At 38.7% G+C, this 26,268-nt stretch overlaps 1 protein-coding gene across 1 annotated transcript in view; it reads right to left on the minus strand.

Annotated features, from left to right (window-relative positions):
• LOC308420278 (NADPH-dependent 3-keto-steroid reductase Hsd3b4-like) overlaps positions 1-19,260 on the minus strand; it is a gene marked incomplete at both ends in the record, with an annotated part of 52,048 nt that extends 32,788 nt beyond the window's left edge. The window contains one exon of the mRNA XM_080916235.1: positions 19,113-19,260. Within this exon, the coding sequence (XP_080772361.1) occupies positions 19,113-19,260 (148 nt within the window). The remainder of the gene's footprint in view (positions 1-19,112) is intronic.
• Between the last annotated feature and the right edge of the window lie 7,008 nt (positions 19,261-26,268).

Raw genomic sequence — 26,268 nt, forward strand, 5'->3', positions numbered from 1 at the left:
CTCTATGTCTGTGTTCTTAGCTGTTCTTTATCAGAAACCCCTTTGAACAAAAACAGGTGTGAAATTAGGGGAGTTTGATGAAAATTAAAAGCTAATCATAGTACAGGGCCTTTAAAATATAAAAACACTGTTAAAAGATGAAACAATATGAAAAGCATAGTTGTTTTCATTAAAGTAAGATCTTGGTCCAGAAACATGAAATAAAGGCACCATTCTTAGATCACAACCAAAACAACACAATTCCACAAAGCAGTGTAGCTGAGCTAATGTGTATGCAGGGTGAAAAGCTGACCTACTTCTTTTTTCTTGAACTTCAAACAGTCTCTGACTTGTTTCCGGGTGTTCCGAGCTTTCTGGGGTTCCATTATCAGTGACTGCATATTATGTCTGTTCTTTTGTGACTGGGTTATCTCACTCAGGATAATATTCTCTAAGATGCATTCATTTTCTTAAGAATTTCATAAAGTCATTGTTTCTGAGAGCTGAGTAGTACTCCTTTGTGTAAATATACCACAATTTTTGTATCCATTCATCTACTGAAGGACATCTGGGTTCTTTCCAGCTGCTGGCTATTATAAATAGAGCTGCTCTGAACATTGTGGTGCATAAGTCTTTGTTGTACATTGTAGTTTCTCTGGGGTATATGCCCAGAAGTGGAATTACTGGGTCTTCAGATATTACTATGTCCAATTTTCTGAGGAATCGCCAGACTGATTTCCAGAGTGGTTGTATCAGTTTAAAACCCCACCAACAGTGGATAAGTGTTCCTCTTTCTCCACATCCTTGCCAGCATCTGTTGTCATCTGAGTTTTGGATCTTGGCCAATCTGACTGGTATGAGGTGTAATGTCACGATTGTTTTGATTTGCATTTCCTTGATGGCTAAGGATGTCAAGCACTTTCTTAGATGTTTCTCAGCCATTCGATATTCCTCGCTTGAGAACTATTTGTTTAACTCTGTACCCCATATTTTAATAGGGTTGTTTGATTCTCTGGTGTTTAGCTTTTAGAGTTCTTTGTATACCTTAAATATTAGGCCTCTATTTGATGTGGGGTGGGTAAAGATCTTTTCCCACTCTGTTGGCTGCCATTTTGTTTTCTTGACAGTGTATTTAGCCTTACAGAAACTTTGCAATCTCATTAAATTTTATTTGTTAATCTTTGACCTTAGAGCTCAAGCCATTGGTGTTCTGTTCAGGAAATTTTCTCCTGTGCCTATGTGTTCTAAGGTTTTCCCTACTTTATCTTCTAATAGTTTCAGTGTATGTGGTTTAATGTGATGATCTTTGATCCACTTACACTTGAGCATTGTACAAAGAGATAAGAAAGGGTCTATTTTCATTCTTCTGCATGCTGAGTGCCAGGTGGACAAGCACCATTTGTTGAATAGGCTATCCTTTTTCCATTGAATGTTTTACAGCTCCTTTGTCAAAAATCAGGTGACCATATATGTGATGGCTCATTTCTTGACCTTCTATTCTATCTCATTGATTCAAGTGCCTAATTTTGTACCAGTACCATGCAGTTTTCAGGACAATTGCCTTGCAATATAGCTTCAGGTCAGAGATAGTGATTCCTGTAGATGTTTTCTTGTTGTTGAGGATGAACTTTTCTATTCTAGGTCTTTTGTTATTCCAGATGAAATTGCACATTGCTCTTTCCAACTCAATGAAGAACTGTTTTGGAATTTTGATGTAGAGTGCATTGAATCTGTAGATTGCTTTTGGTAAGATGGCCATTTTAAAAATGTTGATCCTTCCAATCCATGAGCAAGGGAGATCTTTCCATTTTCTGAGATCTTCCTCGACTTCCTCATTTAGAGGTTTGAAGCTCTTGTCATACAGGTCCTTCACTTGCTTAGTTAGAGTCACACCAAGGTATTTCATAGTTTTTGTGACTATTGTGAAGGGTATCTTTTCTGTAATTTCTTTCTTCACATGTTTGTCGTTTGAGTATAGGAAGGCTACTGATTTGTTTGAGTTAATTTTATATCCAGCCACTTTGCTGAACTTGTTTATCAGATGTAGGAGTTCTCTGGTGGAATTTGTGGGGTTGCTTAAGTACACTATCATGTCATTTGCAAATAGTGATGTTTTTACTTCTTCCTTTCCAATTTGTATTCCTTTGATTTGCTTTTGCTGTCTAATTCCTCCAGCCAGGATTTCCAATACCATGTTAAATAGGTAGGGGGAGAGTGGACAGCCTTGTCATGTCCCTGATTTTAGTGGAATTGTTTCAAGTTAATTTTGATGTTGGCGGTTGTTTTGCTGTATATTGCATTTATTATGTTTACCTATGGGCCTTGGATTCCTGTTCTTTCCAAGACTTTTAACATGAAGTGGTGTTGAATTTTCTCAAATTCTGTCTCAGCATCTAGTGAGATGACCATGTGGTTTTGATCTTTGACTTTGTTTATATGGTGGATTACATTGATGGATTTCTTTATATTAAACTATCCCTGCATCCCAGGGATGAAGCCTACTTGGTCATGATGAATGATCGTTTTGATGTGTTCTTGGATTCGGTTTGTAAGGATTTTGTTGAGTATTTTTGCATCAATGTTCATAAGTGAGATTAGTCTGAAGTTCTCTTTCCTTGTAATGTCTTTCTGTGGTTTAGGAATGAGGGTATTGTAGCCTCAAAAATGAGTTAGGTAGTATTTCCTCTGATTTAATTTTGTTGAATAGTTTGGAGAGTATTGGTATTAGGTTGTGAATAAATGTCTGATAAAATTCTGCACTAAACTCATCTGGACCTGGGCTTTTTTTTTTGGTTGGGAGGATTTTGATGACTGCTTCTAGTTCTTTGGGTGTTATGGGATTATTTAGATGGTTTACCTGGTCCTGGTTTAACTTTGGTATCTTGTATCTGTCTAGGAATTCATCCATTTCCTCCAGATTTTCCAGCTTTGTTGAGTATAGGCTTTTGTAGTAGGATCTGCTGATTTCTTGAATTTCCTCAGTTTCAGTCATTATTTCTCCACTTTCCTTTCTGATTTTGTTAATTTGGATACTCTCTCTTTGCTCTCTAGTTAGTCTGGCTAAGGGTTTATCAATCTTGTTAATTTTCTCAAAGAACCAGCTCTTGGTTTTGTTGATTCTTTTTGAATGGTTTTTTTTTGTTTCTATTTGGTCTATTTCTGCCCTAAGTTTGATTATTTCTTGCCATCTACTTCTCTTGGGTGTATCTGTTTCCTTTTGTTCTCTAGCTTTCAACTGTGCTGTCAGGTTGCTAGTGTATGCTCTCTCCAGTTTCTTTTTGGAAGCACTGAGAACTATGAGTTTTCCTCTCAGTACTGCTTTCATTGCATCCCATAGGTTTGGGTATGCTGTGTTTTCATTTTCATTGAATTCTAGAAAATCTTAAATTTCTTTCTTTATTTTTTCTTTGACCCTGCTATTGTTTAATAGAGCATTGTTTAGTTTCCATGTGTATATGGGACTTTTGTTTTCTTCGTTGCTATTAAATACCAGCCTTATACCATGGTGATCTGAAAGGGTGCATGGGAATATTTCAATTTTCTTATATTGATTGAGGCTTGTTCTGCATCTAATCATGTGGTCAATTTTCAAGAAGGTGCTGTGAGGTGCTGCAAAGAAGTTGTACTCTTTTGTTTTAGGATGATATTTTCTGTAGATATCTATTAAATCCAGTTTGTTCATAGTTTCTTTTAGTTTTACAGTGTCCTTGTTCAGTTTCTTTTTCCATGATCTTTCCATTGGTGAGAGTGGGGTATTAAAGTCTACCACTATGATTGTGTGGGGTGAAATGTATTTTTTGAGCTTTTGTAGGGTTTCTTTTATGAATATGGGTTCTACTGTATTTGGAGCATATATGTTAAGGATTGAGTGTTCCTCCTTACAAATTTTCCCTGAAATGAATAAAAAGTATCCTTCCTCATCTTTTTTTGGTAACTTTTGGTTAAAAATCTACTTTATTTGATATTAGAATGGCCCCTTCAGCTTGTTTCTTGGGGCCATTTTTTTGGAAGTTTTTTTTCCCAACCTTTTACTCTGAGATAGTGTCTGTCTTTGTCTTTGAGATGAGTTTCCTGTATGCAGCAAAATGCTGGGTTTTGTTTATGTATCCAGTGTAATAGCCTATATTTTTTTATTGGGGAATTGAGTCCATTTATGGTAACAGGTATCAAGGAATAGTGGTTGTTGTTTTCTGCTGTTTTTGCTTTTGGAGGTTGAATTGTGCCTGTATGTTTTTCTTCTGTTCATTTTCTTGCTTAGGTATTTTCTTGTTTTTACTAGGATGAAGTTCTCCTCGTTTTATTGTGTTTTCCACCTATATTTCATTGTAGTGCTGTGTTTGTGCTCAGATACTGTGTAAACTTAGTTTTTTCTTGGAATATCTTAGTCTCTCCATCTATGGTGATTGAGAGTTTTCCTGAGTATAACAGCTTGGGCTGGCACTTGTGCTCTCCTAGGGTCTGCATGATGTCTGTCCAGGCTCTTCTAGCTTTCATAGTCGCTGTTGAGAAGTCGGGTGTGATTCTGATTGGTCTGCCTTTATATGTTACATGACCTTTTCCTTTTACTGCTTTTAGTATTCTTTCTTTACTTTGGGCACTTGGCGTTTTGACTATTATGTGTTGCGAGAAATTTTCTTTCTAGTCCAATATATTTGGAGTTCTGTAGGCTTAATTTATACTCATAGTCATCTCATTCTTAAGGTTAGGGAAGTTTTCTTCTACAATTTTGTTTAAGATATTTACTGTGCCTCTTAGTTGATATTCTTCTCCCTCTTCTATTCCTATTATCATTAGGTTTGGTCTTCTCATTTTGTCCTGGATCTCCTGGACATTTTGGGTTAGGAGCTTTTTGTTTTTTGCATCTTCTCTGACTGTTTTTGTCTTCGGCCCCCAAGACTCTTTCTTCCATCTCTTGTATTCTTTTGGAAATGCTTGCATCTGTTACTCCTGATTTCTTTTTTAGGTTTTCTTCCTCCAGGGTTGTCTCTTTTAGTGTTTTCCTTATTGTTTCCATTTCTGTTTTAAATTACTTCTTCCATTTTTTCATCTCCTTGGTTCTGTTTTCCTCTAATTATTTGATTTCTTTGAGTGTTTTTCCTGTTTTCTCTTTAAAAGCTTCTAATTCTTTATGTTTTTCCTCCCGTTCTTGTTTAAGGATCTCTATCATCATCTTGAGGTATAATTTCAGGTCTGAGTCTTCTTTTTCTGCTGTGTTTGGCATTGCATTGTTTGCTGTGATGAGAGAGCTGGGTTCTAGTGTTGCCAGGTTTTCTTGGTTTCCCTGGGGTAAATTCTTTAGCTTTCCTCTTGCCATCTTGTTGTTTGTGTGTGTGTGGTTTTTTTTTTTTTGTGTGTGTTTTTTTTTTTTTGTGGTCTTGTTGTCAGTGATTGGTTCTGGCCTCTCCCTTGTACCTGGCCTGTGTAAGGGGACCTCCTGCTCCCCAGCTACTCAGAAAGCCTTTTCTCCAGGCCTGTGTCCCTGGATCTCTGCTGTTCCTGGTGCAGGATGGTCTGAGCCGGAAGGCCTCCGGCTGAGAACAGACCAATGCTGTGTTACTGGTTTTCTGAACCAAGCAAGATGGAGGGAGGGAGTGGGGCACGCTTTCCCCATGCTTGCCAGAGATCTCGCTGCCCCCCCCAGCTACTCAGAACACTTTCTAACCAGACCCGTGTTTCTGGATCTCTGCTGTTCCTTGTGGCAAATCGCAATATGTATTTTTGTTTTATTTTGTTTTCCATGTAGACTATTAGTACACAGTTCAGACTGGGCTGGAAGGTATGATTGTCCTGGTTCAGAGTCCTGAATTCTAGGATTACAGATGTGCATCACTTCATCTGGAAACCATTATATACTCATAATTAGCCATTAAAGGCTGGTGTATTTTTTCTCATGTAGTAAGAATTAATATAGAGACTGGTTATTCATAGCACATTAAAGTGTAGCTAAGAAAGCAGTAGCAATACAGATCTAAAGAGGATCCTTTTGAGTTGGTTTTGGCCATTCCCAAATAATGAATTCATTTAAAAAGGATCTCAGTTAGTCATTTGGAGGTCATGTCAGGGATACATGGCAGGCAGGACCTTGGAGTATAGTGATGCTACAAAGACTGGTGTCAGCAGTCAGTGTGGCTATTTTATATGGTCAAGTTCTTTATATAAAGTAGATTAGAAACCTGCTTTCAAAGACGTGAAATGTTGTGGATTGCTGTTTCTGTTTTCTGCTCCCTCAAGTGAGGTGCACTGATAAAGAGTAGGCTATCCAGGTAATGTCAGGTGGAATCTTAATTGGTCAGATAAGGCTAGAGCCTGTGATTGACCACTGAAAAGGAAAGGCAGAGCTGCAAGTTTTAGGAAAAAGAGAAGGGAGAGAAGGAAAGAGATGGAGGAAGGAGGTAGAAGAAGATGGAGGAAGAAGAGGGTAAAGATGGAGCAGACTCATCTGGCCTGGAGGAGCCTTAAGTACCATGAGATTTCATAGATTGGCAATAGAGTAATGTAGTGGTATGATATATTTGTCTAGTCTAAGTGTGCAGCTTGTAATTATATTACTGAGTTGTGTGTTCTTTGCACGGGCAGTTTGGGGCTGGAGATTTAGCATTATAAATCTGGCTGATATAATGTAAGTGTCTAGTGTTTGTGTTTCACAGGGGAGCTGAGGGAGTGGTAGCTGCAGGTCAGCCATATGGGGGGTCCATGGCCTGAGAAACTGCAGCAACAGCTCTTGGCATTTCAGGTTAATCTGGTTTGGTTAGATTATCAAGCTAATCATCTATACCCAACAAGAAATCTGTTTCCGTGTTATGTTCTGTCCTACATGTACTTCATGCTTATGGTAACTAGTGGGATTTCAAAGCATGCTATCAAACCTCTAAAAGAATTGAGTATAGACAAAAATATTCATATAATGTTATGCCAAAATGCCTTTAAAATCTGTATATGTATTCCTCTTTTTTTTTTTTTCTAAAATAAAGCTGTAAGAAAAAAAGATTATCAAGCTAATCAATGGGAATCGGGGCAAGAGGCAGCTTAGCACTAGAGGGGGTGGAGGGAACCCTGATGCTGGTGAATAGCAAGTCCAGTCACACTGTTGTGAAGAGGCAGGAGAATGTTCCAAGCTATGAAAGTACCTTGGATGTGGCTTTACAAACTTTCTGTCCTACTGTCTCTTCCTTGCCCAGTATGGTTTTTTCTTCTCTTCCAAGAACAAGAGTCCTAATTTTTGCATCCTGGCTTACCCAGCATCTCTCACTACAACAGCAGGCGTCTCACTGTTCCTGCAGATGTTCCAAAATAGGGGCTTTTCTCTCCAATCCATCTCACTATGTTAGGCTGTCTGGTGGCAGCATCTCAGGGGTCAACAGCGGCTGTGTGGATGACAACAGAGATGCCCTGGCAGGCTCTCCTCAGGCCCTGGCCATCCAGAATGTCTCCCTTCAGTACTGTCACCTTGGCCTTGGTCTGCAGCTCTGTAGACACAAAGCAGGTCCTTGGAAAGCTTTCTACTTGGGATGGACCATTTCTGACACAGGTATCACAGGTTACCTAGGCCTTCAAGGAAAGTCATAGTGAGAAGACATTGGAGAGGGGACTTTCTACAGAAGGAAGTGTAAATGCTCAAAAATCAGAACATAGCATTTGTGGGGAAGGAGGAAGCATCTATTTGCACCCCATCCCTTTGTAGAAAGTGCATCTGAGCAGTAAGATGCCATTTGTGGTTGCACATAAACAGAGAGTTCTGGGAAATTCCTACATTCATTAACGTGGCTGGAGAGGTGGTGGTTAATGGGATGTGTCCCCCTGAGTTCCAGTGAAAAGGACTCAGAACAAGGAGACACAAGGATGGGTATTTCAAAGGCTATTAAGTTTTAAAACTTTCTGAAGAGCTAGCTGAAATAATGAGAGGAAAATGGGGCCTCTGTGAGAGAACTCAGAATAAGCTCCAATGATCAGTTTAGATGAGTATTTCTTGTCAGATTTGTATAATGTAAATGGGGCAACCTCACCCAGACCAATATTCACGGGCAATGGATACACCAGTATCTTTGAGTTTCTCTGAAATCTATCGAATGATACTACCAATCACAATGTCACTCACAAAATTAGCTCATGAAGTTAACATGAGTCCATGCAGCCTGTACAGGTCCCCACACTGGCTGGAGCTTCATATTTTGCACATGATTTTCTTAATTTCCTCTTTTTTCTTCCAGCCGTCTCGTAATACTCAGGGTTTTGATGTCCCAAGTATAGGTTGGGGAACCACAGAAAACTACAGAAACAGGCCTCAGGACACACATAAGCCCAGTGAAGGCTCCACTGTCCCCCTGCCTCCTTCCAATCCATGCTCACTTCTCTATGAACTCTAAGCCCAAGGCTGGCTGAGATCAACTCTAGTGAGACAGTCAGCTCAACTGAATCTATGATGCACCTGAAGAGTAGCTTGACAGAGGCAGAAGTAGAAATCCAGAGCTGGAGAAATCCCTCTTGGGACAGAAGCAAGCCTGTGCTGGATTTATTTACCCTAGGCTCTTTCTTCCTTTCAGGCAACCACAAGGAGGCCTTGAAGTAGAGAAGGATGTGTGTCTTCCTTAGGGTTTCTAATACAATGGACTGACATCATGACCAGGGGAACTCCCATAAGGGAAACGTTTATTTGGAGCTGGTTTATGGTTTCAGAGGGGCTGTCCATTATCATCATGGCGGCATGCAGCAGACACGGTACTGGCAGAGCCTTGACTTCTACAACTTGATCCTCAGGCAGCAGATGGAGACTGCTTTCCATGATGATCATAGCTTGAACATATAACCTCCAATCCTGGCCTGCAGTGACACACTTCCTCTAACAGCACTACTCTTTATGGCCAAGTTTTCAAACATGTTAATCTATAGGGATCATTTCTATTCAAACCTCCATAATGGGGAAAAGGCTTCTGGGAAGGAAGCAGGTACCAGGATGAGAGTCTCTTTCTGTATGCTCTTTCCTCTGTTTTCATGGGATCTGAGTTTTATACAAAGTGTGTCAAAGGTGTAGCTATGACATGGCAGGTGGTACTGTTACAGAGTATATAGTCTGGCTTCACACTATGTCTCTTTGATGGTACTGAGATACCGGGGCATCTGCGTGCTTTGTGGTAGATCCACAGCTCTCTCCTTGTTCAAGACACCATGGACTTGGCAGCTGTGTTGCATTTCCGTGTCCTGAAAGTGACATCATGCTGTGGTCTAAAGTAGAAGGAGATCCAGAGAGAAGCTCATGCTAGGCAGCCTTTAAAAGAACAGGTCTGCTGCCAGACCTCAGTTGCTGCGACATTTGGGGGAAGCCAGTTTTTATTATCGATGTCTCCTTCTTTGTAGAATCAGAGCACAGTTATCCTGGTTTAAGGATTGGAGGGTGAAGAGGGACAAGGAATTTACACCACTGGGAAGTCTGACACAGAATAGGTACTAGAAGGGCTCTTTACACTTACTGGGATGAAGGAGCACCAACTGAGGAAAATGGCTCCATAAAACCCAGCAGTTGGAAAGCCTGTGGAGAATTTTCATCACTAGTGACCCACGTGAAAGCACTTTCTACTGTGGCTGGTGCCATCCCTGCACACTTACATCTGTGTTCTATAAGAAAGCAGGCTGAGCATGCCATGGGACGTACGTTGGTAAGCATTGTCTCTTCGTCGTCTCTGCATCACCTCCTTCCTCCAGGTTCCTGCCCTCTTTGAGTTCCTGTCCTGGTTTCCATCCTTACTGAAGAGTGATGTGGACGCTCAAACCAAGTAAACCCTTTCCCCTCATTGTCTTTGGTCATGGTGTTTCTTCACAGACATAGTAAGTACCCCTAGCTAAGTCAGATAATTTATGTTAACTATTTCTTTTTCTTTGCTTGCTTTGAGACAGGGTGCCTAGGTTGCTTCTGAGGATGTTAAAATACTAAACCAGTAAACAGAAATTTAAGGTCTATATATTTTGGCATTTTGATGTATGAAACAAAGTAAAACAACCAAGTAACGGAAGAAATTGTGACTTGTGTAATAAAGATTTATAATGAGAAATATAAAATAAAAAATGTGATGAGAAAAAGGGAGAAATCATGATTGTTTGTTTCCCATAAAGATGATTTTGTTCCCAAATAAGGGAGAACAAGAGGGAGGAAGAGAGGGAGAGAGAGAGAGGGAGAGAGGGGGGGGGCCCGGAATGATTTACTATGGGTCCATATGGTTTGAGAAAGCTACAAAAGAGATTCAGAAAGGCACAGGACTTCTCTCAGGAAATACAGAGGACCATGTGCTCACACTCAAGCACTAGGGAAACCTTGAATGTAGGCAGAGTTGTGCCTTAAGGGAAGGGATGCATAACCAGTTATCTGCCCAGAAGACTGGGAGTGAGTACACATTTCAGCCTCTTGAACTCTGTAAAATCTGCATGGCTGGAAACTACATTGTACCTACCCCCAGACTCCAAACATGATGTTGTTTTTCTTAATCAATCTATTGAACCCATCTTCATGGAAGGCATCACATGGACTACACCAAGTGTTTCAGTGTGGTCATTCCTGATCTTTATCTCAGCTTACTTTGCTTCTAAAGGAGATTAATGTAAACTTTATTGTGTATATGAAGTCAACTATTACCAGAAATGTTTCACCAAATTTTGCTCTGCTTAAATACACAAAAATTAAACCACTCGGGTCAGAGTGCAGAAACTTGAACTAACACTAGGAACTTAGTCCTCCTGAGCTGACTAGCCTTTTTACCTCTTATGGATTGTTAGAGTTTTGGTCTTGAGAGTCGAGGAAACCACTTCAACTTATAAAAGAGATGCATTTGAGATCAAAGGGTGTTGACTTGCAGGTGCTGAATAAATATCATAGAACACTGGCTCCTTATTCAGGCAATGTTCACTCTGGAGTCTTCCCAATATTAATAAAAAGGCTTTGTGTTCAATCACCAGTACTGGGGGAAAAACAACACATATTGAGGTTTCTTACATGTGATCTTAGTGGAGTACAGTGACACTTTCCTGTCACATCTGGTGCATTCAGACATCTTTTGTGCTTTGTGCTTTTACTTTGTTGTGTGTTTTGTTTTGTACTATTTACTAAATATGTTAAGCTTTCCTATATTTTTCAAAAAAATCAAATCTTTTGAGTTTTTAAAAATGATTTATTTATTTTTATTTTGTGTACATTTATGTATTGCCTGCATGTATGTCTGTGTGAGGGTGTTATGAATCCTGGAACTGGAGTTACAGACAGTTATTAGCTTCCATGTGGGTGCTGAGAAATGAACCAAGGTCTTGTGGTAGTACATCCAGTGCTCTTGACCAGAGAGCTCTTTCTGTAGCCCCTCAATCACTGTGACTTACTACTGACACAAGGATTTCAGAAGGCCCTGTAAGTCCAAATGACATGCATATTAGACCTCTTTTATCAAATATGCATTTGTATATGTTCTAAGGGATAATGAAATCTCTAGAACTACGATACGTTTCTCTATCAGTTATCCATTGTAAATCTAGTATTAGTATATGCCACAAAAATAACAAAAGTGGGTTCCCACCCAGCGGCACACAGAAAGCACACAACTGCTCTGCCTGATCCAGGGACTAGGAACCCAGCATTGGGAACTCTGTTCCCACCCAGGGGCTTTGGGGCGCAGAACAGGGCTCAGACCATCCGCAACCTGGACCAGTGGAAATCCAGGGACACAGACCAGGTACAAGAGAAAGGCAAGAACATATCACTGACAACAAGGTGGCAAGAGGAAAGCAAAAAGCATATCCCAAGGAAAAGAAGACAACCTGGCAACACCAGTACCCAGCTCTCCCATCACAGCACACATTGGAATGCCAAACACTCCAGAAATAGAAGACGCAGACCTAAAATCATACTTCAAGATGCGGATAGAGATCCTTAAACAAGAAAAAGAGGAAAAGCAAAAAAAAAAAAAAAAAAAAAAAAAAAAATCAGAAGCCTTTAAAGAGGAAACAAGAAAAACAATCAAAGAACTCAAAGAACTAGAGGAAAACAGAGCCAAAGAAATGAAGAATGGAAGAAGGAATTTAAAACTGAAATTGACACAATAAAGAAAACACTAAAAGAGATAACCCTAGAGGTAGAACACCTAAAAAAGAAATGAGGAGGCACAGATGCAAGCATTTCCAATAGACTACAAGAGATGGAAGACAGATTCTCGGGGGCCGAAGACAACATTGTAAACATAGACAAAAACAGCCAGAGAAGATGCAAAAACCAAAAAGCTCCTAACCCAAAATGTCCAGGAGATCCAGGACACAATGAGAAGACCAAACCTATGGATAAGAGGAATAGAAGAGGGAGAAGAATATCAACTAAGAGGCACAGGAAATATCTTCAACAAAATTGTAGAAGAAAACTTCCCTACCCTTAAGAATGAGATGACCATGAGCATAAAAGAATCCTTCAGAACTCCCAATAGGTTGGACCAGAAAAGAATTTTCTCCCGACACATAATAGTCAAAACGCCAAGTGCCCAAAGAATACTAAAAGCAGTAAGGGAAAAAGGTCAGGTAACATATAAAGGCAGACCAATCAGAATCACAGCAGATTTCTCAACAGAGACTATGAAAGCTAGAAGAGCCTGGACAGACATCATGCAGACCCTAGGAGAGCACAAGTGCCAGCCCAAACTGCTTTACCCAGCAAAACTATCAATCACCACAGATGGAGAGATGAAGATATTTCAAGACAAATCTAGATTTACAAAATATCTGACCACAAACATAGCACCACAACGAATTATAGGTGGAAAACCCAATACAATTACATACTAGTAAAAACAAGAAAACTCCTAAGCAAGAAAACCATAAGAAGAAAGAGACACAGACACAACTTAACCTACAAAAGCAATAATAGCAGGAAACAGCAACCACTATTCCTTGATATCTATTTACATAAATGGACTCAACTCCTCAATAAAAAGAGACATAGGCTATCAGACTGGATACATAAACAAAACCCAGCCTTTTGCTGCATACAGGATACTCATCTCAGAGACAAAGACAGACACTATCTCAGAGTTAAAGTTTGGGAACAAAACTTCCACGCAAACGGCCCCAAGAAGCAAGCTATAGTGGCTATTCTAATATGGAATAAAGTAATTATCCAACCAAAAGTAATCAAAAAAGATAAGGAAGGACACTTTTTTAGTCATTACAGGGGAAATCTGTCAGGAGGAACTCTCAAACCTTAACATATATTCTCCAAATACAAAAGCACCCACATTCATAAAAGAAACCCTACTAAAGCTCAAAAAATACATTTCACCCCACACAATAATAGTGGAGACTTTAATACCCCACTTTCACCAGTGAACAAATCATGGAAACAGAAACTGAACAAGGACACTGTAAAACTAGCAGAGACTATGAACCAACTGGAATTAATAGATATCTCCAGAACATATCACCCTAAAGTAAAAGAATACACTTTCTTCTCAGCACCCCATGGGACCTTCTCGAATATTGACCACATAATTGGACACAGAATGAGCCTCAATCAATATAAGAAGATTGAAATACTCCCATGCATCCTCTCAGATCACCATGATTTAATGCTGGTCTTTAAGAACAACAAAGACAACAAAAAGCCCACATACACATGGAAACTAAACAACACTCTATTAAATGATAGCAGGGTCAAAGAAGAAATAAAGAAAGAAACTAAGGATTTTCTAGAATACAATGAAAATGAAAACACAACATACCCAAACCTATGGGATGCAATAAAAGCAGTACTGAGAGGAAAACTCATAGCTCTCAGTGCTTCCAAAAAGAAACTGGAGAGAGCACACATCAGCAATTTGACAGCACAGCTAAGAGCTCTAGAACAAAAGGAAGCAGATACACCCAAGAGGAGTAAACAGCAAGAAATAATCAAAATTAGGGCAAATATAGACCAAATAGAAACAAGAAGAACCATCGAAAGAATCAACAAAACCATGAGCTCATTCTTTGAGAAAATCAACATGATTGATAAGCCCCTAGCCAGACTAACTAGAGAGCAAAGAGAGAGTATCCAAATTAACAAAATCAGAAAGGAAAGTGGAGACATAACAACTGAAACTGAGGAAATTCAAGAAATCACCAGATCCTACTACAAAAGCCTATACTCCACAAAGTTGGAAAATCTGGAGGAAATGGATAAATTCCTACACAGATACAAGATCCTAAAGTTAAACCAGGCCCAGGCAAACCATTTAAATAATCCCATAACACCTAAAGAAATAGAAGAAGTCATCAAAAGCCTCCCAACCAAAAAAAGGCCATGTCCAGAAGGGTTCAGTGCAGAATTTTATCAGACATTTATTGCGGACATAACACCAATACTCTCCAAACTATTCCACAAGGTAGAATCAGATGGAATACTACCTAACTCATTTTTTGAGGCTACAATAACCCTCGTTCTTAAACCACACAAAGACCCTACAAGGAAAGAGAACTTCAGACCAATCTCTCTTATAAACACTGACGCAAAAATACTCAACAAAATCCTTGCAAATCAATTCCAAGAACACATCAAAATGATCATTCACCAGGACCAAGTAGGCTTCATCCCTGGGATGCAGGGATGGTTTAATATAAGGAAATCCATCAATGTAATCCACCATATAAACAAACTCAAAGAACAAAACCACCTGGTCACCACAGTAGATGCTGAGAAAGCATTTGACAAAATTCAACACCCCTTCATGTTAAAAGTCCTGGAAAGAACAGGAATCCAAGGTCCATACCTAAACATAATAAAAGCAATATACAGCAAACCAACAGCCAACATTAAACTTAACGTTGGGAAACTTGAAGCAATCCCACTAAAATCAGGGACAAGGCTGCCCACTCTCCCCCTACCTATTCAACATAGTACTGGAAGTCCTGGCTGTAGCAGTTAAATAGCAGAAGAAGATCAAGGGGATACAAATCGGAAAGGATGAAGTAAAAACACCACTCTTTGCAGATGACATGATAGTGTACTTAAATGACCCACAAATTCCACTAGAGAACTCCTCCAGCTGATAAACAAGTTCAGCAAAGTGGCTGGATATAAAAATAATTCAATCAAATCAATAGCCTTCCTATATTCAAAGGACAAATATGTGGAGAAAGAAATTAGGGCAAAGATACCCTTCACAATAGTCACATAATCTATGAAATACCTTGTTGTGATTCTAACTAAGCAAGTTAAGGACCTGTATGACAAGAACTTCAAACCTCTGAAGAAGGAAATCGAGGAAGATCTCAGAAAATGGAAAGATCTCCCATGCCCATGGATTGGAAGGATCAACATTTTAAAAATGGTCATCTTACCAAAAGCAATCTACAGATTCAATGCAATCCTCATCAAAATTCACTGAGTTGGAAAGATCAATGTGCAATTTCATCTGGAATAACAAAAGACCTAGAATAGCGAAATCCATCCTCAACAACAAGAAAACATCTGCGGGAATCACTATCCTTGACCTCAAGCTATATTACATGGCAATTGTGCTGAAAACTACATGGAACTAGTGCAGAAATTGGCATGTTGATCAATGGAATAGAATAGAAGATCCAGAAATGAGCCCTCACATATATGGTCACCTGATTTTTGACAAAGGAGCTGTAAACATTCAATGGAAAAAGGACAGCCTATTCAACAAATGGTGCTGGTCCAACTGGCACTCAGCATGCAAAAGAATGAAAATAGACCCTTTCTTATCCCCTTGTACAAAGCTTAAGTGCAAGTGGATCAAAGATCTCCACATTAAGCCAGATACACTGAAACTATTTGATGAGAAAATAGGGAAAACCTTAGAACACATAGGCACAGGAAAAAATTTCCTGAACAAAACCCCAATGGCTCAAGCTCTAAGGTCAAAGATTAACAAATGGGACTTAATGAGATTGCAAAGTTTCTGTAAGGCTAAGGACATTGTCAAGAAAACAAAACGGCAGCCAACAGAATGGGAAAAGATCTTTACCAACTCAGATAGGGGCCTAATATCCAAGGTATACAAAGAACTTAAAAAGCTATACACCAGAGAATCAAACAACCCTATTAAAAATGGGGTACAGAGTTAAACAAAACGTTCTCAATTGAGGAATATCGAATGGCTGAGAAACATCTCAGGAAGTGCTCCACATCCTTAGCCATCGGGGACATGCAAATCAAAACATCCCTGTGATTCCACCTCACACCAGTCATATTGGCCAAGATCCAAAACTCAGATGACAGCAGATGCTGGCGAGGTTGCGGAGAAAGAGGAACACTTCTCCACTGTTGGTGTGGTTGTAAACTGATACAACCACTCTGGAAATCAGTCTGGCTATTCCTCAGAAAATTGGACATAGTACTACCTCAAGATCCAGCTATTCCATTTCTGGGCATATACCCCAGAGATGCTCCAATATACAACAAAGATACATGCACCACAATGTTCATAGCAGCTCTATTTATTATAGCGAGAAGCTGGAAAGAACTCAAATGTCCTTCAGTAGATGAATGGATACAAAAATTGTGGTACATTTACATAATGGAGTACTACTCAGCCATCAGAAACAGTGACTTAACCAAATTCTTAAGAAAATGGTTGCATCTAGAGAATATCATCCTTAGTGAGATAACCCAGTCACAAAGTAACAGACCTAATATGCAGTCACTGATATTGGGATGCTAATCCCAGAGACTTGGACTGCCCCAGAAACAACTCAAAGACTGTGTGAAGTTCAAGAAAAAAGAAAAGAAAACAAAACAAAACAAAAAAGTCATGCTCAATCCTTACACACCAAGAAAGCTTTGACTAATTCCGGGTTACATTCTTTTTTACATGTACTTTTTGCTCATTGTAACTAGTAAGACCTTAATGCAGAGTATCAAACCTTAAAGAAAAGGGAAAAAAAGCCAAGCACTGACACAATTGTATTTGTATATATTTATGATAAAATGTTTAAATTTTTAAATTTTTTTTAAATAAAGTTAAAAAAAAGTGTATAGCAACCTCTCATAGTGGGGTAGTCCTATACGTGAACCATTAATAACTCAAGAGCTAAGAAGATAGTCTTGTGACAATATTTGGTAGTTAAAAATTATTATGTTTAATCTTTACATACCAAAAACTTTGAGTATTTCCATGTTATGTTTTGTTTTCCATATACTTTATGATCTTTGTAAATAGGAATATTTCAATGCATATTATCAAACCTTTAAAAAAGTCAAGTACTGTGAAAAATATATTCATATATATTTACGCTAAAATGCTTTTAATAGTATGTATATGTATCTCTGTTTTTCTTAAATAAAGTTGAAAAAAAAAAAAACAAAAAAACACCAATTACTGACAAAAATAAATAAATAAATAAATAAATAAATAAAATAACAAAAATGGCATTTTTCTAATTCACTTAGAGAAAAATAGAATTGCATTAAAATTATGATTTTTAGCTCAATACTACCAAAAAATAGAATCTGATTCGTTCTTCTTGATATTTATTTATTTATTTATTTATTTATTTATTTATTTATTTATTTATTTATTTTGTGTGTGTGTGTGTGTGTGTGTGTGTGTGTGTGTGTGTGTTTTTAAAAAAATTGAAACCATTGCTTCTCAAAACTCTGAAGCCTATTGTTTTTAACATAACAATATTGGTCCAGTAATCTCAGATGCTAATCATTCCTTAAATAGATGAAATTATGTTGACAATGAAATCCAGATAAATGTGGACAGAGAACCACTCTTTCTCAACCTCAAATGTATCTTAAAGAGTTTAGACATGGACTTGTGGTTTGAATTAGAATGGCTGAGATGGTTCATAACTCAGAATAATGGTCCCAAGTTGCTGGAAAGGTTAGGAGGTATGGCCTTTTTGGAGTATGTGTGGCATTAGAGGTAGCCTATGAGGCTTCTAAAGCCTCATAAAATGGATCATTCCACCATAGTTCCCTGCCTTATGGTTATGGGTAAAAATAGATATGAAGTCTTGGCTACTGCCACAGTGCCATACCCATCTGCCTGCTGCCATGTTCTCAGCCATGATTGTCATAGGCTCTAACCCTCTGAGACTGAAAGTCCCCAGTTATCTCTTTCTTCTGTAAATGGCCTTGCAGGTTCTTATCCTAGCAACAGAACAGCAATGAAGACATGCCTCCATCATCTTCCTTCTTCATAGGACCTGGTAGATCACCTCCAGGGTTAAGTTCATCTTGGGAAGGAGGAACAATCAAAATCAAACTACGATATGCCTGATAGGTGATTTGATCCAGACTGAATCTGACAAAGCCAAAGGATGAGTCTGTGGAATCTAAGCAATGAGTGCAAATTAACTCTGGGGAGTATAGAGGAAGAGAAAACCTTCATAATGGTCTCCAACTAGGAGCTGAGGCCCTTCCACAGCTACCTCCACATAGGGCATGAGAATGGAGCAGCTGGGAACCTGCACTGTCAACCCAGTGCTTGCCCTAGGCTTGAAGGTGAAGAGACAACATAAAAAAATACAGTACCTCTCCAGCAAAGCGCTCAGTCACTTTCTTTGAAGAGAAATGGCAGAGGGGAGGAATGCTGGGAAAAACATTAGAGGATCCTGGATGACACATGTGAAGTCTTACTGGCTCTCACTATGCACTTCACAATTTCCCATTCGCCTCCTTCACTCGCTTTCCTTATAGCCTTCACAAATTTACTGAATATTATTAGCACTTTCTGCTATAAACTGCAGTCTTTCTCTAGTCTTTAATAAAAATAAACTATGAAGCAGATTTGGAACATCCGAAAGAGGGAGAGACCCACTGGTAAGGTCTCTAGTTTAATAATCTTTTGCTAATATTTCACAATATTGCACAATATGTTAAATAATGAAAAGTCTAGTTCATTAGGTCATAAAAGAGCTTCCAGTAAAGGAAAAATCTGATCTGCAGTGTCAAAATAGAAAAGAGACCTTTAGGCTCAGGGCTGTCCATGACCTTGTTCTCTAGCTCTGCCTCAGAGCAGAGTGTATTTTTTAATTTATGGAGTGCCTTTTGTGCTTGTGAACTGTGAACATTTCTTGTGAGGTTTACTAAAGACCCACCTGTTTTTATGGAGTTTACAAGCAAGCACTCACCATACTCAGTCTGTGTTCACCATTCCCTATGTCACTTACTGGAGCATTTCTCCTTGTTTTTGGACTGGAGGTCTCTAACAGGAGTATGACTTCCTGCAGCTCTTTCTCCTGCACCAACATTCCAATAATCCTCTGGCCCAGACAACCTATTGCTCCTGTCACCAGGCAGCTCCACCCAGGCATGGTCAACAGAGAGAGCAGAGAGTTGATAGAGCAGATGTTAGGTAAGGTGATCCTGTGGACCGGTTCAATGTGTACAGGGCCATGGAATTCCTACTATGTTTACATGAAAAATGTCCTGAAACTAACTCTTATACATTTGTCTCATGACACAGCACCTCTCTGATCCCAATTTTTTTGGGATGTTCTCTAGGAAGCAAACAACCAGAAGCAAATCAACCAAACAATCAAACAAATCAAACAAACAAACAACAAAACAAAACCAAACACCCATCTGCACTGAACACCAGATATGTAATCTCTGTCATAGGTGACCTTTGATACTAAGACACTTCATTAGACTGTGCCCCAAATTTGTCCCTCTCACCTTAGATGTAAATTACAAACTCTGCATTGTCTTACCCATGCTCATGAGGAAGCTCTCATATGTGTGAGTTCTACAATCCCTCACTGCATATGGTTAGTTTTTTCAGCATCAGTCCTATGACTTCAGAAACCCAAGCTCACATTTATCAGATTCCTATGAAGGATAATACAGAGAATACAGAGCAAGAGATGCACAGGCTGGGGAAAGAGAGAGGGGAACAAGGATTCTACTCCCTTCTTTGATGTACCAGCTTCTAGGAATGTGTAACTTTTCAGCTTTGAACAAGCTTAGGAAGATGGGCCCTCCTTGATCAGTTAGTGATGAAGACAATGCTTAATAGTTCAATGAGGGTATTTTTCGATAGAGCTTTCTTCCTTCTAGATGATTCTAGGTTATGTCAAGTGTACAATCAAGGCTAATCAATACCCAGCCAACGGTTGTTCTTTCAGTGTGTTAGATGTAATACATGTTGTTATTGTTTTTAAATTCTTCTCCTTGTCTCAACTACTCTGAGCATCTCACAGTTAAATACTGTGCATGCATATTGACCTAAAAGTCAGATCATTATTTAGCAGAAGATCTGCCTCTCATCTACTTGCCTGCTCCTTGAGATTGACAATAGTAGGTGAGTAAATGGCCTTATGGTAGAAACACTGCAAGATGTGTCCAACTTACAGCCCTTAGGTCAATGTGGACTGGTACAGCTATGAATGCTGCCTAATATAAAGTTGGAAATTATTTAGAATGGTATATAACGTTCATGAGGTTCTTGGTCGTTGTCTTTTTAGGTGACCAAGTCTGGGTGCAATTCTAAAAGGTTGAACACATATGCATTGAAAGGGCTCCTAGCCTTCTTGTAGTTAAGGTACCCACAGAGCACTGTGTATGTCCTACACAAAGCTGATGTAGACAGACTTTCTATAAGTGTGCAGCAGCATGGATTCCATACATGAGAGCACATATGTTTCAATGATTCGTTTTTTGAATGTGTAGTTCTTATTGGTTGAATGTTGTACAGACATGTCTAGGTACGTATCTGGGTTATAGAAACAAGTAGGTGATTATCTCTAATTTGATCCATGTTCATTTTTTTTACAGTGTAGCTAATTGCTAGATTGATAGTCATTATACAAGAAGCCTATTGAGGAAAGCTATGAACCAAACTATGAACCATCATTTCTATTCTATCCTCCAAACAAACAGAATAAAAAGATCCCATGAGAAGGCAGAAGAAAAAGAGACCCACTGGTTTGTACATTTAGGAATCCTGTAAAAGCATTAAATCAGAAGTCACTAAACACACACACACACACACACACACACACACATATATATATAGTAAAAATGAAAAACCCTGACATGGTACTATAAAACAAAGAACCTCAAAACATGCCATTGATTAGTTGGCTGGCTAACTTCTGCTGGACATACATTCTACTGTTACGAGTAGTTTTTTTCCCCCAGTGAGACTCCATTGGAGCAAACTAAACATCCTTTTGCAAGTGTCCATCTATTGGACATTGCTTGTGAGTTAGCAATGGGAACATATGATCACTTCTTTCATCTCTAGGACCCCAGTTGTTGCAGATCTGTAAAGGTCTTGTGAAGGCTGCATTATTCTCTCTCAGTTCATAAGTGTGTGAATAATGTTCATTTAGAAGGCCTTGTTTTCTTGGGGTTGTTCATCCCTCTGGTTCTTACACACATTTTGCCTCCACTTCCACGGGGTTCCCTGTGCCCTGAGGGGAGGGATTTGATGGATTCTCTCATTTAATACTGAGTGTTCCAAGGCCTCTCACTCTCTGCACAGTGTCCAGCTGTGGTTTCTCTATGTGTCCCCATCCTCTGTAGGAGGAAGCTTCTTTAATAATGACTGAAGAAGGCACTGATCTATGAGGATATCAAAATGTCCTTAGGAGTTATTTTATTGGTATTTTTTTCCCTTTCAGAAGAGTTATATTTGGTGTTACCCCAGGTTTCTGGGCTATCTAGTTTGTGTCTCTGGACACCCAAGCAGTGCTGGGTGAGACTCGTGAAATGGAACTTAAATTAAAACAGATATAGTCTCCTTAGTGCTATAAACTTTGTGTCAACATTCTATTAGCATATGTTGCCGACAGAATTAAACCATTGTAGTTCAAACTTTTTGTGGCTGACTTGGTGTTTTCCTCCTATGTTAGCATGCAAAATGTATTTTAGTACCGAAGATGCCAGTCCATAGAAATGAAAGTTATATGTAGGCAGCAGCTTGGCTTCTCCATGTTTGTTGAGTTCTGTAGATGTGGTCTTCATCTATGGGGACTTGCTGTCACTTTTTGGAAAGCAACCTACATTTTGTCAACTGCCAAGGTTTTTAGGAGGACTCAGGGAACTCTTATGGCCAACAATCCAATCAGATGTGACCCAGGCCTGGTACTGGAAGTTTCATTTGGTGACAGAAGAGATCAAGTTTGAGTTCTTTCTTACATATTACTTGTGGATTTCATTTAGACAATATTCTTAATGTACAATTTTAGGACACTCCTATCATAAGAAGTTTCCACACTACCCATCAAGTAGCCCTTGATTTAGCTCTTTCCCTGAATTTTCCCTTTTTCTCTCCCTCTCTTAGCCTCAAATGTCTTATTCAAGTCTCATTCCTTCATCCATTCATAATTGTTTATTCTATTTCCCATTCCTAGAGAGAGCTATCTGCCCATCTCCAAACCCTTCCTGGATACCCAAACTCTTTTGTTTCTCACTGTAGCTCGGTTATCATTCATTTAACAGATAGTATTCACATATGAGTAGATACATACCATATTTGTGTCTGACTTTTGAGTTACCTCACTCAGGATAATTTTTTTTTAAGTTCTATTGATTTACCTTAAAAGTTCATGACATGCCTTGCCTCCACAATGGTTTTTTTCACATTTTCACTATCTATAAGTTTGTCGATGACCATCTAACCTGCTTTCAAGTTTTGGCTACTTTTAATCAAGCAGCAATAAACATGTGTGAGGAAGTGTCTCTGTCGTAAGAGAACATGTCCTTTGAGTTTATGTCCAAGTCTGGTATAGCTGAGTCTTGAGGTTAATTTTCATTTTCCTGAAGAACCCACATTGATTTCCACCTTGTTTTTAAAAAATTGCACTCCCTCCAACAATGGATAGGCCTTGTCCTTATTCTCCATCCTCACCAGCGTGGTTTGTCACTTGTTTTATTGATCTTAGCTATTCTCACTGGTATAAGATAAAATGTCAATATAGTTTTCATCAGCATTTCTCTAATAACTATGGATATTAACATTTCTTTGTTTCTCAGCCATTTGAGTTTATACTTTTGTGGATTCCCTGTTTTTAGATCTATACACCATCTTTAATTGGGCTGTTTGCTTGTTATCTACTTTTTTGAGGTCTTTATATACTTTTGATATTGTCCCTCTATAAATTTTCTATTAGGAAAAAAATTCTCATTTTGTAGGCTGTCAGATTCTGGTGTCCTTTTCCCGATGCTTTTCAATTTCATCAGATCTTCTGTGTTAATCATTGATCTTGAAGCCTGTGCTAACACTGTTGTGTTCAGTATGTACTTTCCTGATCCAGTGAGTTCAAGGCTATTCCCCAGTCTCTCTTTTATCACCCTCCCATTAACTTACTTAGCGTTGAGGCATTTGATTCATTAGTAGTTGGTTTTTGCACAGGATAAAAAGTATGGATGTATTTACACTTCTTCTACATGCCGCCATTTAGTTTGAGTACCACTTGTAACAAATGCTGCATTTTTTTTCCCATTGTGTATTTCTGCTTTCCTTATTTGGGTTCAAATGTCCAGAAGTATGTGGATTTATGTTTAGCTCTTCAATTCGAATCCATTGACTGTGTCTGCCTTCATTCAAAGGCTATGCTGTTTTTCTTACTATAGTTTAAAACTGGGTATAGTGATACCTGAAGGAATTCTTTTAATAATTCAGGAATGGTTTAAAATATCCTAGGTTTTTACTGTGTTTTCAAATGAAGATATTTGAAGAGTTATGTTAACATTTTAATAGGGACATCATTGAATCTGTCTGTAGATTGCTGTTGTTGGAATGGCCCTTGTAACTATGTTAATCCTCTTGACCCATGATCATCCAAGTTCTTTTCATCTCCTAATACTCTTTTTAGTGCCTTAAGGTTTTTAATATAGTCTTTCACTTGTTTGGTTACAAATACTCAAGGATATTTCATGTTATTTCAGACTGTTGTAAGGAATTTTGCTTCCCCAATTTTTTTCTCTGTTTAATCTGTCATTTGAATATAGGAAGTTACTTGTTTTTGTAAGATGATTTTGTGTTCTGATATTTTCTACAAGCATCTATCAACTCTTGGAGTTTTCCAGTGGAATTTCTCCCATCACTTCAGTAGTCTGTTATACTATCTGCAAATAAAGATAATTTGACTTCTTCCATTTCAACATATATCCCATTGATCTCCTGTTCTACTGCTCTAGCTGTGGTCTCTAGTATTACGTTGTATAGGTATGGAGAGAGCGAGCAATGTGCCTTGTTCCTGATGTTGATGTATATGCATTGAGTTTCTCTCCATTTAAGTTGCTCTTGACTATGGGTTTGCAGCAAGCTCACTATGTTTTTTGTATATAAATTCAGGTCATAAATTGAGTAAAAAGATTTTTTTAAATAAAGGGTTTATAACAGAAAATGTCTACATGAATATTTACTAGGAACAATTGTCTGGCTAAACACTGATTATTTGTTAGTAGCTTACAGGTGTATGGAAAGTTAAAGACTGTAACTATGATTTTTCTGGAAATTTCTAATACATAATACAGTCAATATCTTATCTCTTGAATTTGCACTTATGACCCTGTGGTGTATCTTCTCCATGACCTTTGGTTAATTGTTTTTGTAACTCCTGAAATGTGCCCTATGTTTTATATATCTGTTGTTATCTCTGAATCAATTAAGTAGTTATAAAAGGATCTGGAGTGTCTCTGTAGGTGCTGCCATTCGGAAAGGTAGTGACCCTAGCATGCTTCCCTTTCTAAAGTATAAATGTTCTTTGTTTTTGCCTACTATTCGAGTTTGGGGTCTTCCTTCAGTGATTTTTTTTATCCTTACAATAGAATCTATTCACTTAGCAGAACATTCTACTAGTTTAAGAGCCAAGAACATCATTATACAGCCTCTTAGATCTATAGAACTGCTTACTACATTTGTTGCACCTCTCTGTTGAACCCACCAATGCATTTTAAGGTTGCCTTTATCTATGACTTCCTTTTTATGTAAAATGAAAAAAATCGGCACTCAGACCACCTGCCACCAGGAACAGCAGTGAGCCAGTGGTGAGCTAGCATGCGGTCCCCTGGTTCCCACTACCCACCCCAGCTTGCTCCAGGGAACCAGTATTCCCAGCTGGACAGCTCAGTGTGAGGAATGGGCACTCAGACCACCTACCACCAGAAACAGCAGTGAGACAGCGATGATCCAGCAGTGATCCAGGGACACAAGACTGACAACATGATGGCAAGAGTGAAGGGAAAGAACGTACCCCAGGGAAACCAAGACAACCTGGCAACACCAGAACCCAGCTCTCCCATCACAGCAAACAGCTCAATGCCAAACACACCAGAAAAAGAAGACACAGACCTAAAATCGTACCTCAAGATGATGATAGAAATCCTTAAACAAGAACGGGAGGAAAAGCACAAAGAATTAGAAGCTATTAAAGAGGAAACAAGAAAAACACTCAAAGAACTCAAAGAACTAGAGGAAAATAGAGCCAAAGAGATAAAGAAATGGAAGAAGGAATTTAAAACGGAAATTGACACAATAAAGAAAATACTAAAAGAGATAACCCTAGAGGTAGAACACCTAAAAAAGAAATCAGCAGTCACAGATGCAAGCATTTCAAATAGACTACAAGAGATGGAAGAGAGAATCACAGGGACCAAAGACAACATTGAAAACATAGACAAAACAGTCAGAAAAGATGCAAAAACCAAAAATTTCTTAACCCAAAATGTCCAGGAGATGCAGGACACAATGAGAAGACCAAACCTAAGGATAATAGGAATAGAAGAGGGAGAAGAATATCAACTAAGAGGCACAGTAAATATCTTCAACAAAATTAGAGAAGAAATATGACGAAATTAAGAATGAGATGACCATGAGCATAAAACAAGCCTACCGAACTACAGATTGATTGGCTCAGAAAAAAAATTCCTCCCAACACATAATAGTCAAAATTCCAAGTGCCCAAAGTAAAGAAAAAACATTAAAAGCAGTAAGGGAAAAAGGCCATGTAACATATAAAGGCAGACCAATCAGAATCACACCCGATTTCTCAACAGAGACTATGAAAGCTAGAAGAGCCTGGACAGACATCATGCAGACCCTAAGAGAGCACAGGTGCCAGCCAAAGTTGCTATACCCAGCAAAACTCTCAATCACCATAGATGGAGAGACTGAGATATTCCAAGACAAAACTAAATTTACACAATATCTGACAACAAACCCAACACTACAATGTTGGTGGAAAACCAATTGCAACAAGGGGAACTACATCCTAATAAAAACAAGAGAACTCCTAAGCAAGAAAACCAAAAGAAGAAAGACATACAGGCACAATTCAACCTCCAAAAGCAAAAATGGCACGAAACAGCAA

This window comes from Micromys minutus, assembly GCF_963924665.1.
Source record: "Micromys minutus genome assembly, chromosome: 4".
NCBI lineage: Eukaryota > Metazoa > Chordata > Mammalia > Rodentia > Muridae > Micromys > Micromys minutus.